The sequence below is a fragment of the Nannobrachium achirus genome, assembly GCF_963921795.1.
Source record: "Nannobrachium achirus genome assembly, chromosome: 4".
Classification (NCBI taxonomy): domain Eukaryota; kingdom Metazoa; phylum Chordata; class Actinopteri; order Myctophiformes; family Myctophidae; genus Nannobrachium; species Nannobrachium achirus.
Genome location: NC_137813.1, coordinates 13,065,888 through 13,080,266, shown reverse-complemented (window position 1 = coordinate 13,080,266; position 14,379 = coordinate 13,065,888). Strand labels below are relative to the sequence as shown.

The following is a 14,379-nucleotide window of genomic DNA, read 5'->3' as shown; positions in this document are numbered from 1 at the left end:
CCAAATGACCGCTCGGTCTGAGCTCGCCTTTTGTTGCTGACGGGCTGAAATCCTTTTTGCCAGACCCATGAAATGGGTAGGCCTACATAAGCAAATGTCGGTCTGTTCCTTTTCTATATAAAGGGTATATATGATGATGACATGATGATGACATGCCTACAAAAGGCATGATGTCATAAATGATGATGACAGACAGGGGGTCTGGCACAACCAGGTTGACCTGGTCTAGTTTATATGTCCAGAACCGTTACTTTTTTATCATTAGCTTGAGAAAACGTTTTGGAAATAGACGATCTATGAGATTTTTGTGTGACAAAATACGGACAGACGTACATACACACAAATGTTGGAGCGGCAGGGAACGCTCAAAAAAAGGTTGGAGAGGTTTTAGCCTTCAGAGAGAAAAGTTTGAGAACTTTTTCATGTCAAGGACCCCCAAAATGTATTTGGCCCACAGACCCCATCCAAATCTTTTTCTTCTTTTATACGTTGAAGATCTACGAGCTGCACATACCACCCATGGAATGTTCAACCCAATCACCGGAAAACCTTTGTGCAATTGGTTCTCAAACCTTTTCACACTTACAGTAGTAGCCCGAAGTCACCCATTTCATAAGGTATTGCAGGGACCCCCAAGAGAAGAACTTTGATTCTCAGCCATTTTAATTTCAAGGACAAGTATTAGGCTACAGACCCCCCCGTTTAATGGTATTTCTATCTCTGGGAAGCCAATTTATAATGTAAAATCAATGTTAATTTGTACAAATGGAATCAAATGGACCCGGTTCCATTTGTACACTCTCTGAGTGAAGTGAAGCTTATGGTAATGCTTCACATGACATCACAATATAATATAAATGGTCAGACTGAATTCATTTCCAAACAGATTCCTCGCTACTCGCGTCAGTGCAACCACACTTGCAATTTCCCAGAATTGCACCTTTCTAGTTTATTTTGTTTTTTGCAAACACATGACTTCACTCTCACTCAATATTGTATATTGTTGACTCCTCTAGATTTCTACAAAGTGACTTGTGTAACCCACATTTACAACAAATATATATTTATGAATTATATTGGCATATTGGCTATTTTCACTATTAACGCTTTAACTCAGTTTCCTGCGCGAGCTGACATTTTTAACACTGAGCTGATAGAGCCTGCCTGCTTGATCAGGGCATATAGGCGTCAATTGGGTATGGCAAGGCTACAGGGAAAAAATATAATCATCATCATGCCTGTTGCTAAGTTATGGCAACATGACTGTTGTTGCCATACCTTAGCTTTTGCTGAACTGACACCACTGGATCAGAGGTTAAATGAAACTTGACCATCAGGTCAGAATATGTGTCAGATCCTGTGTCTAAGTGAGACATGAACCACATGACACCATCTAAACGTCTCAATAGAAGAGCAGGGAGCAGAGAGACATAATAAAACCACCTCGAGTTATATTTTATACTCTACCAACCAGATTGGACAACATTACATTTTATTCATTAGAAAAAAGTGACATATTAGTGCTGCTTTAAGTTCAGAACATTTCAGGAAAAAAGATAATGATAATAAAAAAGCAGATTCAATCATAGGCCGAAGAATAACTTCTCTTCACAACATCCTGTGGATAGGAAAAAAATAAATGAAGACTTAAAGTGATTTGTTTTCATATACAGTATACGCCGCTTCTAATCTGCTAAATAGTCAAGTCAACCTTCACATAAAGAACAGGAACACAACATTAATTATGTAAATCAGGGGTCTTCAACAGAGGGTCCGGGACCCCTAGGGGGTCCTCAGAGTTACTATAGGGGGGCCGCCAAATCTTTGTGTGATAGGATCATGTTTTTTACATTAACCACTTGAACCCTAGCATCCCTATTCTGAGTGGAACATTAGCCAATAATAACAGATCTATAAGCTTACAACGCCTCGCACTGTGAGGCGTTGTAAGCTTGTAGATCGGATATTTTTGGCAAAAGATGGTTGTAGAGGGAAAAGAGCAGACTAAAGTATTTGACGGTTCCAAGTGGTTAAATGTCTGAAAATACACATTTCTCCAACATGATGACAGTGCTGTTAAACATGTCTAAGCTGTCTAAGAAATCTATGAACATAGTCTGCAACACAATTATACAATACGTAGTGGGGGTCCCTGCTTCATCTCTCTCAGTCTCAGCTATGGGGTCCTTGGGCTGAAAACATTGAAGACCCCTGATATAAATGGTTATATTTTCCACATGATGGTGTAATATTGGAACCTACCTGCTGCACTGCAGGCTATGTGACAGACAGCACACATGGTCATTACTGTGAACCACAAGGATAGCTGTATTCTGTCTGCGAATTTTCACCTGAGTGAGGGAAAAAAGTTCTGTAAGCATGTTTGGAGCAACAAGCAATACAAGGAAACAAGAAAGGGGCTCTGAGACATGTGGGCAGTCAGTGACTTTGGTCCACTATTACTTTGCCAAGTGAGAAAACACATACTGTACTGTATGCATTCACACAGTGGATGTGAATTAAGGTTTTGACTAAATGTATTTTCATCTCCAGCAGGAGAGTATGTAAATTTTCGCCCCTGTCTGTTCGTCCGCCCGTCTGTCTGTGTGTCCGATTAGTCTGTTACCAGCTAATCTCCGGCGCCGTTGGCCCGGTTCGCAGCCAAACTGTGCACACACACTCCCTGCATGCCAATTCAGAACCTCTGCTCCACATTTTTCACATGGCCCTGTTCTTGCGCCACCATGAGGCAGATGTTTGCAAAACACTTCTTTGGACACTACTCCTACAGATTTTGTCCACAAATCATGCAAATCAGTAGACAGTATCTCTACAGTCATGTGATTAACATGGATCTGTCCGATTTTCCATATTCCATCCTGATTGGCTAAAATTGGCTTCCAAAGTTTGCAGGATTGGGCCGTTTTGAACAAAATGTCTCAAATCATGAACACAGCGTGCAATCTTGGTGAGATTGGGCCCTACTCTTATTTAAAGAGATGGTGCCATAGTTTTGTACTTTTTCTGTTTTGTATGTGTCTATGGAGTTAACATAACTCTAATAGACCACCGGAAGTGGCTATAATGTGCACATTTGCCTTCCCTGTGTATTTTTGGTTTCGGCTGGAAGCCTCTGAGTCAAAAAACCTGATCGAAAAACACTCATTTAATTACATCATAAAGTCATCCCCTCCCCTTTTACCATACACCCAACACTGTGGTTGTGGTTAACCTTGGCTGGGTTAACACCCACCTGACAACCAGGCATACTTAATGAACTGGTGGGTGTGGCCACATAAAAACATAATTTTAACTCTTTCTGTACACTTTTTTGGAAAAAACCTTCCTCCTAGTATAATCAGAAAACCTGATCATCTTGTTTTAGGGGGGAAATAAATCATGACCATCAGTACCTGTTTTCCACCACGGGAGGGGACATGTACTCACTTGGATGGTAGTAATCATAGATCACGGGAGGGGACATGTACTCACTTGGATGGTAGTAATCATAGATCATGGGAGGGAACATGTACTCACTTGGATGGTAGTAATCATAGATCACGGGAGGGGACATGTACTCACTTGGATGGTAGTAATCATAGATCTTGATCAGGGCAGGCTGCAGGTTCTCAACCACAACCTCCTGTATGACCTGTAACTCGTGGTTGATGGGCATGTCTTTGTGTAACTGTTGACGGAAAAGCAGATATGATCAAGAGTCTGTTCCCGTCATCTCCACACAGTGCTGGACCCAAACAGTGGGTCGGGACCCATGTGTGGGTCGCACGGATCAATTCTTCTCGAGTCTCGAGTAAATAATATCTCCCTTTTTCAGTTTGTGTGTGATGCCATGATGACACATTGACAACGCCACACTTCATATTTGGGCGTAGCAGCTTTGGGAACTTAGTATTTGGTTATAGCTGAGTCACTTCATCTCTCTCTCCCCATAACTGCTAGACTCTATCACTCACTCTATCTCTCTCTCAAACACACACACACACGTGCACGTGCACTAACCCTAACCCTAGCAAATCATCAACGACAATAAGACACAAACAACGCAACATTGTAAAGGCGACAGGGGCTTGTAAATAAGCCAGTTGTATACAAAAAGAAGCTCCAATTGTGCCGAGCTGCTCCAGTGTCTTCTCTTCAAATTTCTGAGTGTAAATTTCCGAGTTAAAGATTATTGTTGCAATAATGATGATATATTGAACATCAAGTGGCATTCACCAGTCTCACCTCCTCTATGTAAATGTGGACACAATTGTCCTTTAGCGTCACACGATCTCCCAGCAGATTCTTCAGCTGTGGAGAAACCATAACGTTCAACTGGTTAGTATGTGCGCTCTGTGCTCGCAGTGTTAACGTCTGCAATGGTACAGTTAAAAGGTTTATTTTTTACAATAACTCACCTTGCTCCACGACTCTGGTTCGGGGACAAATCCAGACAACATCCCTACTTCAACTAACACCATGTTTGTAGGTGCTTTATCTCCGGTATATCTGTGGGTACCGTAAAAGATATGTTTACATTTATGTTTTTAAAGTCTACAACATTTCACAATCTATACTTTTACTTCTACTCCACTACATCTCAGAGGCAAATGTTGTACTTTTACTCCACTACAATTATTTGAAAACTTTAGTTACGTTAACCATCGAAAAAATAGCCCATCAACTAGCTCACATTTTTTGAATGAATATCTATATATGAATATATATATATATTGTATATTCTACTGTGGTTTTTGTTTGTCTGTGGAGCAATTTCAGTTTCTTTATGTATTTGCAAAGGCGATATTCGCACATCCACTTAGTTCAGGTGCAGGTGCTTTGGATAGAGACAAATTAACCTATATATATATATATATATATATATATATATATATATATATATATATATATATATATATATATATATGTATATATATATATATATATACACACATATATATATATATATATATATATAAATATTTGTTTTTGCCACTCAGTAGGCATTCCCGCATAACTTCCGGGTCCGATGATGTCACGCGCATACATCCTCTATTGCTATTCATGATTGCTTAGTTTCTTTATGTATAAAATCATCATTGACACGGGCTGTAGTTCTCTCTCTACCCATGATCCTCACAGGCTCTGTAGTTTCAAAGTCATCTGCGGTCTATGAGGGGTCGCGCTGCAGCCGGCCTCAGTAGAGACGTTGATGGTCAGATTGCTGTTCTCAGCCGGTGCTGCGATGTTGTATTTAATAGACATCTGAGGAAGGAGCATGAAAGGTTTGACAACATGACAATAAGCACTATGATTAGTATAACCATGGTTCCATCTGTAACAAAATAAATACAAAAACATACAGTATTGAGCAAAGTCCCTCAGGGCTCTATACTAGTGAGTGACTCTCTGTTTTCACCAGTAGTTTATCCCCCCAAAATCTATCAATTACACACCCCATGAAGCCTTGAATTCATGGGCATGTTTTTCATCACATTCTTAAGCCAATAATTTGATGACCGGCAAATGCAGGTCAATTAGATCAAGCCGATCGACAAGTTCATGTAGTTTAGCTATTTTCTGCGAAGGTTTTCACACCAGAATGCGGATGCTCGGGTTTAAGTGGCTAACCAATATGTACCTATATATTGTGATTAGGACTAATAGCAGATCTGCAAGCTCACATGTCCTATCCTAACTTTTTCCACCCTTTCAAAACTAAATTTTCAATGTTTCAAAACAGCATAATGTTTGAACGCCGAGTATCGGAAGTCACTGCTGCACGGAACTATAGTCCCATTGGAAACATAACAGAAGCAAACTAGCACAGACTGAGTAATTCGAGTGGCATATTCTTGTTATGCATGTACAGTTTGAAAACATCATGGAAGTAACACCATCAACAAAGAAAGAAGAAATAACACCCCCCAAAAATATAGAAAAATACATAACGCTTCCAGTTGGACTTATCGCTACTGCACCACGGGAGCGGGTGCGTCACATCTGCATTATCCCATACTCATCATAAGACTTCCTTTGCCCATAAGACTGTATGATGGGAGCATTTGCAAATCGTCTGGCCACGCAAGACTACGATAGATAGAAGCTAACCTGCACTGAGACACAGGCGTCGCCTTTGACCTCCAGGATGTACTTTCCACACAGATCTCGGAGCGACCTCTCCTGGTACAGCAGCCTGTTGCTCTGGTCCACGTGAAACCTCTCCCAGCCGCTGTAGGACTTGATGGTCACCGTGCTGGAGCCCTCCTGGCTGGAGACCAGAGTGGAGTAGCGGGACAGCGCCTGGATAGCAACCACCGTGTCCTGCAAAGTGGTGGTGCATGGGGCAAAACCCTTCATTTCAGTGAACACATATTTTTTGTTCACGTTTATGGCATATCAGTTTAAATGATTCGTTCACCGTTCAGTGGCGCTTTCCTGCCGGGTCCCACTTCAGTTCAGCCAGTACATTTCGACCATTTGAAAATAGCAGATCTACAAGCTCACAATGCGTCACGGGACTGTGGCTTCCCAAAATCGGACTTTAATGTTAAGCAACTGTAATGTTGTTGTCTGGTGATATTCACAGACCATAACTAATAAGACAGTGCTGCATACATAGCCTTACAAAGTGCAAACAGAGAGGGTGGAGATATACTGTAGTCTCGATACGATAGAGAACATTTTCACAAATTATTTACAGTAATGGAGTGTGAACCTTTACTTTTGTAGATGTTATTTATCATAAACCCTAGCCATCCCAGCCACAGACAGTTCCAAATGCTACTAAGTGGCTTCATAACCACAGAGCAACTCTGTGAGCACTTTTCTCACAGAGAAACAGTGAGGGAAGAAAAGATTGACGCAATATAAAGATGTAATATGCACGATGTGAAAACTTCGCAGCAAGGAGTATAGTCAATATTAATTTAAATGGCAGTGAGATGAACAGAATTTCGAAAAACGATTCAGTTTTGTGTGTGAAAGAGTGAGGTTTTCGGGCGACCGTCCAGTACCTGTGTGGATTTGAAGCCTCCATAGGGGTTCTGCTGGCGGGCCAACCACCTGACGATGCGCGCAGCGTCACTCAGCTCCTGGGTGGTAGGAGAGCCGGTGAGCAGGGCCAGCAGCACATAGGAGCTCATCTCTATGGACAGAGAGGCCGAGGTGTCGCTGGAGGTCTGGGACCAGTAGAGCATACCTCCTGGGGAACCATGAACCCAGACGCAGACAGCCATGCACACAGATACACACACAAAAACATTAATAATTCATCAACTACAGTGGTCTGTCATTGGCATTGACCCCATTTACTTTTCAAGTCACTTGAATATCACACCTCACATAGATGCCACGTGATTTAGTCACATCAACTCTATACACTGCACTGTTTTTGGTCCGCGGCCCAAGACATGTGGGTCGAGACTCGTGAGTAGATGTCCCCTTTTTTTGGTTTCCTATTGTCCATTAAAAAAAAAAAAAAAAACAACAACAACATATAGGCTACAGTATAAAACAAAAGTATATCTATTAAAACAATTCCAAGTAGTGCAAATAGCAGATCTACAAGCTTGCAACAGGGTGCAAAGTGACGCAAGGTGAGCTTGCAGGTGTGTTATTTTCACTGGTTTGTGTCCTGGGCAATCGTCTATCTCTTTTGGGTCTTGAGCTAAAACGTTTGGGATCCACTATAGTACGTATAGAGGGTATGCACATGACATCATCGTACCCGGAAGTTATGCGAGAACACACAACGCAAAAAAAAAAAAGAAGAAGATTTTTTTTTTTTACAATTACAGCATTGGTTTTGCACTGATGTGTCAAAAGTTGGCTAATTTATGGGTGATGTGATGGCAGACTAGGAGACGATGGAACAAATAATAATAATACTGTATTGTTTTTTCAATTCTATTTTTTCATCTTCCAAAGGTATATTTTTCACAATAACCATTCCACATGAATCTGTTTTAGACGACTTCTCTGAAGACTATTTATTATTTATTTCATTATTCCACAAGTGTCTGCTTCCAACATACTGACCTACTTTATAAGGCACCAGAAATATGCCAGGAATGCATTTATTTCTTTATTATTACAATACAAAATACAAACAGAATGTGAAAATCTACTTACGTACGTCTGCCGTCTGTGGTTCACGGATCTGTATCAGTCTTTCAAACTACAGTACATGGTTCTCGAAATGTGTTCTGTGTTCCTTGAGGAGGTTATGTGTACACTCAGAGAGTTATAGGTCCTTGAAATGAAGATTTTTAAGAACCACTGACTGTTCTATCTCACCATCTTGCAGTGAATTGTTGCGCAGGTGTTGCAGCAGATGTGCGCGTTTCTCCGTCTCTCCGGCCAGAGAGAAGGCGTAGGCCATCAGAGCCGTGGTGTAGGTGTTGGTCTTCTCGGCCTCATGCATGGCTTCCCTCAGGCAAGACAGACTCCGCTCCACCACAGGTTGCTATACGACAGAGACCCAAACGTTTCAGCTCGAGACCCAAACGATAAATATGGTGTCTCCCCCCTCCACCCAAACTTACCAAAATACTGCACATTATGATCACTATGTAGAGAAAAGTTAAAATAGCCAATGTACAGTACACGTTCACAATGCGTCGTGACGCCAGACAGACAGAAAGAAGTGACAGACATTCCTTACACACATTTTGTTCTTTAACTCAGGAACTGTACAATAACTAGACCAGGTCACCTGGTTGTGCCAGACCCGCAATGAAAACTAGTATGGCACTGAACTAACACATGAACACACAGGATTTTATAATCTCAGCAACAAAGCGTAGTGAGCTTGTAGATCGGCTGTTTTCACTAGTATGGCACTGAACTAACACATGAACACACAGGATTTTATAGTCTCAGCAACAAAGCGTAGTGAGCTTGTAGATCGGCTGTTTTGACTAGTATGGCACTGAACTAACACATGAACACACAGGATTTTATAGGCTGAGCAGCTGGAAATGTTTGTGAGCTTGTAGATGGGCTGTTTTCACTAGTATGGCTGTGGGGCAAATGTTTTGCAGCACTGAACTAACACATGAACACACAGGAATTTATAGTCTCAGCAGCTCGTCAGCCAACTCAACTCAGCTGGTCCCGTACAGGTGACGGCACTCAAGGCAATCAGCCGAGCAAGGGAAGGGAGGGGCAGATGAGCAGTCAGAGGCAAACACAGGCACACTGAGGAAAAGAGGGACCGACCGACCGACAGACCGACAAAGCCTTATGTAGGCCGACCCCCTGGGTCTGGCAAAAATGGCTTGAATCATAACTCTTAGTGGCACTCTCAGAGTTACAGACCTGTAATTAAGGGTCCATTTAAAACCATTTGAGGGATGGGGATAATTATGCAAAAGAATATGCAAAGGGATATGCATTTTATTTAATCATGATATAAAAAAAATAGCAGATCTACAAGCTCACAGCACGGTACTTGGTGCTACGCAGTGCACTTGTATATCTGCTACGTCAGCTTAAATATCAAATAATTCCAGGTCTTGATGGGTTAAACCAACCACGCCACCCGAGCGCCCACCAACGCCGTATCAATGATCTTTAAACACAAAGATGACTCACTGAAGGTGGCACGTTGGTCTCCAGGAACGCAGCTGTGACGTAAGCAGTGAGAGTCACTTCATCCGACACTCCGCCCTGTACAGAGGAAACATCATGCATGAAAATCGCCCAAAAATGTATGAATTGGATCATCAAGACTTGTTTTAATCCTTTTAGCATTGATTGTGCGGTCCTGTTTTCAACTTGTTAATAAAGGTTCAATCATTTAAGATTCAAATTCAACGGTAGCAAACATAGCAGATCTCAAAATGCGTTGTATCCGTGTTCTGAGACTGGAATTGGAGAGGCGTGTGTTAGCCTGCTAAAGTGTGTGTTTGAAGTCATTATTAAAAAAATAACACGGCTGAATTCAGTAATCGACCAATCAGAATCAAGCATTCAACCAGTGCCGTGTCATAAATTGTATTAACATATGCTACCGTAAAGGCTGGTAAAAATTATGTTTTGTAACAAAGGAAAAGTTATGAACGCAGCAATGATAATGTACTGTATGCATACAGTATGGGCTGGCCTTCCATACCCTCTGTCTGTTGTTCAAGAGTTTCCCAGATTGTTCAAAACAGCCGTTGCGCTTCTGTTTTCTCTGCAGCCATTGCCTCGCTTGGGTTATGTGCGAACGGTCGATGGATACGAAAGACCTTGCATTGGAAAGCGATCTGACGACAAATGCGGTCAACCTGAAAGATGGACAAAGACAAAGAGATCCATTGATTCAAGTTTGGGATTATTTGAGGCACTGTTTGCATGGAAATCACATAATTCAATCATTCAGTCCATTGAATACTTCACAGACCACTATTTTGTGTTAAAACAAATAACATGGCTGGCTACTGCTGCACATTGCTGCAGCCTGGTGGCCAAAGATGGTCATTGTCATTGTATGTTTCCACAGATGAAGATTGTGTATATAAATGGGTCGGGACCCATTTGTGGGTCACAGACCGATTTTTATGGGTCACGATCGAGGCCACACACACACACACACACACACACACACACACACACACACACACACACACACACACACACACACACACACACACACGTACAGACCTGCGTTGGTGTGTTTGTTCTTTGTTCTAAGGCTGCACTCTCACTGGAACGCACTAAGTTGAGTGAGAGTTGTGTGGGGGAGGCGGGGGGCAGAGACAGCACAATGCATTCCGGATGGAGGTCTAGTGGTTTGAAGTCTAGTGAGAGTCTTGTGGTTGCACAGAGCACCATCCAACAAGCACACAACACACACTAGACTTCAAACCACTGGACTTCCATCCGGAATGCATTGTGCTGTCTCTGACCCCCGCCTCCCCCACACAACTCTCACTCAACTTTGTGCTTAAATGTCTGTAGCCAGCCTAATGTTCTAAACACGTCTACATATTAACATAACCTCACCATGTGTTCCCTTGTCCAGTTCCAAACGTGGTGTAGGAGCCATCCCTGTACCTGAAGTACTGGAGCCTCTGGAAGCCTGTGTTTGCGATCACCTCATGGTTATTATATGATGAAGGTATGACAAATGTGCAGAGGGAAACAAAAACAATTCTGCATTGAGGGCCAGGTGCAGGTGTGTTAAAGGATAAAAGTACAGCAGTCAAAATCGTTAAGCAAACACGTCTATATGCAGCAGGTGTTGTAGATGCTATGTGGTAGGAAGGGCTGGGACCATAGACTGTATAAAAGATATGGACAAAGCGAAGCCATTGGTTTCAGTGCAGCGCAAATGACACAATATGGGTCCTTGGCATGGGTGTTGCCATCATAGATTGTAAAGGCACCATGCCTTTACAAGGATGCTATTGGCTGCCAACAGTCACATGCAACCGCAGAGATACATGTGAGAATGTGGTCGGTGCCTCCCGAAATACAGCACACGAAGAAGAACACAGCCGGCTGGTATTAGTTTAGTTGGCCACGCCCCCCGCAACTTTATCATCAAAGTTTAACATAAATGGGACCTTATTTTCACAAAACGCATATAATCGTGATTGAAAGGCAATTTTTAACTAGCGATAGGAACCATAAAGTATTTATGAAAATGTTAATTAAGGTTAGAAAACGAAAGGGGAAAATGAATGGGGTCCAATTCTTTTTGTGATCGGCCGGGGGAGGGGGGGGGGGAACAGCGCAACTAGCGGCCAATCATATGAAGTTTTAGTTCCGTATTGGAGTCATTTTAAATCGGCGGAACTATGCCCCTGGCTGCGACGGGAAGCAGGTCTATCTATCGAGCACTGATCCATTTCCGGTTACCTTAGCAGACTCCCGTAGCCGTCCTTGCTTAAACTACCTATTATTTTGGAGGTCGCGGCCTGAAAATCTTGAGAACCACCGCTTCCTAAATGAAGGAAAACGATCCGGAGGGAACGGGACAGGTTTGACTCGCCTCTCTTCAGGAACTCGGTGACCTTGTACTTGACGGTGGGTGTCATCTGGCCGGTCTTCTTCAGGTACATCAGGATGTGGACGTTGGGAGCCAGGCGCGCCATGCTCTGTTCCCCACAGCCGTACGGCATCCGGAGCAGACCACTGAGGTTCTGCATGACACGACCCAGGAGGTCTCCTGTTGTTAGAGAGAGAGACACAGAGACGGAGGGGGAGAGAGAGAGAGAGAGAGAGAGATGTCGGTATCCGAAAGGTGGCAAAGGTTACCATGCAATTTTGAAAAGCTCTATATCTGTAGATAATATTTTGGTATGATAACTCTTTCTGAGACACAGCTAAAATGGTGTTATCAGCCGCTAGAGTTGGTCGGCCCCACAATGGTTTAGTGATGAAAAGTGATGAGTCATCGCTTTTCACACTTGTGGGGGCTGTTTTAGCCCAAGGAATGTTTTTCGTGCAAAACAGATGCTTGCAATGGATTCGGAATCATGAAAAAAAACGTAGTTTGATCACTCATATGCTACTTAAAGCAGATTCATTTTTTGCCTTTTTCCCCTGTATAGTAAAGTTAATGGGACACCAACTCTAGCGGCTGATAACACCATTTTAGCTGTGTCTCAGAAAGGGTTATCATACCAAAATATAATCTACAGATATAGAGCTTTTAAAAAATGCATGGTAACCTTTGCCACCTTTCGGATACCGACATCTCGTATGGCCCATGGACTAAGAGGGGAGAGTGGGACCTTTGTTTCTTAGGTATTGTTTTTAATTATTATTATTTCAAAGGATTTTCTAAACAATTCCCCCCCAACCATTACCATTTTAGTTAAAGCTAAAAACAAATTAAATAACATTTCATCAAATAAAATAAAAATGAGAAAACATACTTTTAAGAAGTAGTGAAAACAGCTCACAACACGTCGTCGCATTGCGACTCGTGTTGAGACATCAAATTTCTCTTCTGGTTCTCGAGCTAAAATGATGCATTTGATGCACATACTGTATGTCCCCAATTAGTTTTCCCCAAGGGCCGAATTATGTCTAGGGTACCAAGCCGAGGGCCACAACATTGCAGGGGGCGACGGCTGCGTTCCTGCTACTCCAGCGACAGTTCAGATATCGTCGTTGTCGGGTGAAAACTTGTATGTCCAAAACCGTTTAAAAAAACAATTTAAACTAGTGAAAACAGCCGTTCTACGAGCACACAACGCCTCGTGGTGCGAGGCGTTGTGTGCTTGTAGATCTGCTGTTTTCACTATTTTTGTGCGACGGCCTCGTATGATGAAGCAGGGCTTTACTTTGTGAAAGAACGTACACATTTTGAGATACGAGGTTTCCACCCAACAATGACGATATACTGGTGTTGTTGCTGCTCTTATACTACCATTATTACTGGGGTTGGTGGGGGCCAGACAGTAGTAGCCTGACTGCAAGCGTCAGACTCTTCACTACGTTTCACTCAGGGAGAGAGTCTGATCCTGCGGACGGAGATTCTACTTCAGCGGGGGCGGGCTAAAGGCTATTGACGTCACACACACACACACACACACACACACACACACACACACACACACACACACACACACACACACACACACACACAAACACACACACACACACACACACACACGCTTAGAGCCCCCGACGGCGACGTAGCGTGACATTGCAAAAATACGTTATTTCTCATAACATATTATATGATTGCATGTTTACGTTAGTGCAAAATGGTATTAAAACGTAATGAAACGGCACTATTGTATAGTTTATTAAAATAATTCGAGTCGAGTCTGACTCCGCCATGACAGTTTTCACGGACCAATCAGAGTCCACTATCGACTCACATGGCCAGAAGAGCACCAATCAGAGTCCACCAGGGACTCTCACATGGGCAGAACAGCTCCGAAGGGAGGGGGCTGGGGGGGGGGGGGCTGGGACCGGACCAGCCTACCACGTGCCTCAAGTCTACAGCCCTGATTAGCCCATTCAATTCGCCCGCTCCTCGGGCGAGCTTGAAATGAAATAAATAATCTCCAGTGTCAGTCCACACTACACACCACCCACCAACAGGGGGTGGTGATGTGCGGACTGATTTATCAGGCTAAGACAGTAGCCCCCCCGCGGGCCGCAAATGGCCCGTGGGCCGCCTATTGGGGAACCCTGCTGTATGTGATTACCTTGCTTAGTGTAAATCGCTCTGGATAAGAGCGTCTGCTATATCTACATTGTAACATTTTTACATTCACTAATATAGAGGAGAGACAGACAATAAATAGGGTCTGTGCGGTGTAGGAGAGAAAAAGGCAGGGGCAAAGGATAGAAGAGACAGGAATGATGCTGGGAGTAAGATATTGCAGGAAACAGAAAGAAAGTACTAAATTCAAAAGAGCATAAAAA

The 14,379-nt window shown here is 42.9% G+C and overlaps 1 protein-coding gene across 1 annotated transcript in view; it reads right to left on the bottom strand.

Annotated features, from left to right (window-relative positions):
* Window positions 1-1,429: 1,429 nt before the first annotated feature.
* Window positions 1,430-14,379, bottom strand: part of LOC308284334 (pregnancy zone protein-like) — a 33,984-nt gene continuing 21,034 nt past the window's right edge. Inside the window, exons 24-36 of the mRNA XM_080724919.1 lie at window positions 11,984-12,160; window positions 10,993-11,068; window positions 10,118-10,274; window positions 9,598-9,672; window positions 8,299-8,467; window positions 7,017-7,204; window positions 6,112-6,324; window positions 5,141-5,265; window positions 4,419-4,509; window positions 4,246-4,311; window positions 3,583-3,688; window positions 2,263-2,351; window positions 1,430-1,618 (exon numbers count right to left, since the gene is read on the bottom strand). Of these exons, the coding sequence (XP_080581045.1) occupies window positions 2,305-2,351; window positions 3,583-3,688; window positions 4,246-4,311; window positions 4,419-4,509; window positions 5,141-5,265; window positions 6,112-6,324; window positions 7,017-7,204; window positions 8,299-8,467; window positions 9,598-9,672; window positions 10,118-10,274; window positions 10,993-11,068; window positions 11,984-12,160 (1,490 nt within the window). The 3' untranslated portion in view covers window positions 1,430-1,618; window positions 2,263-2,304. The remainder of the gene's footprint in view (window positions 1,619-2,262; window positions 2,352-3,582; window positions 3,689-4,245; window positions 4,312-4,418; window positions 4,510-5,140; window positions 5,266-6,111; window positions 6,325-7,016; window positions 7,205-8,298; window positions 8,468-9,597; window positions 9,673-10,117; window positions 10,275-10,992; window positions 11,069-11,983; window positions 12,161-14,379) is intronic.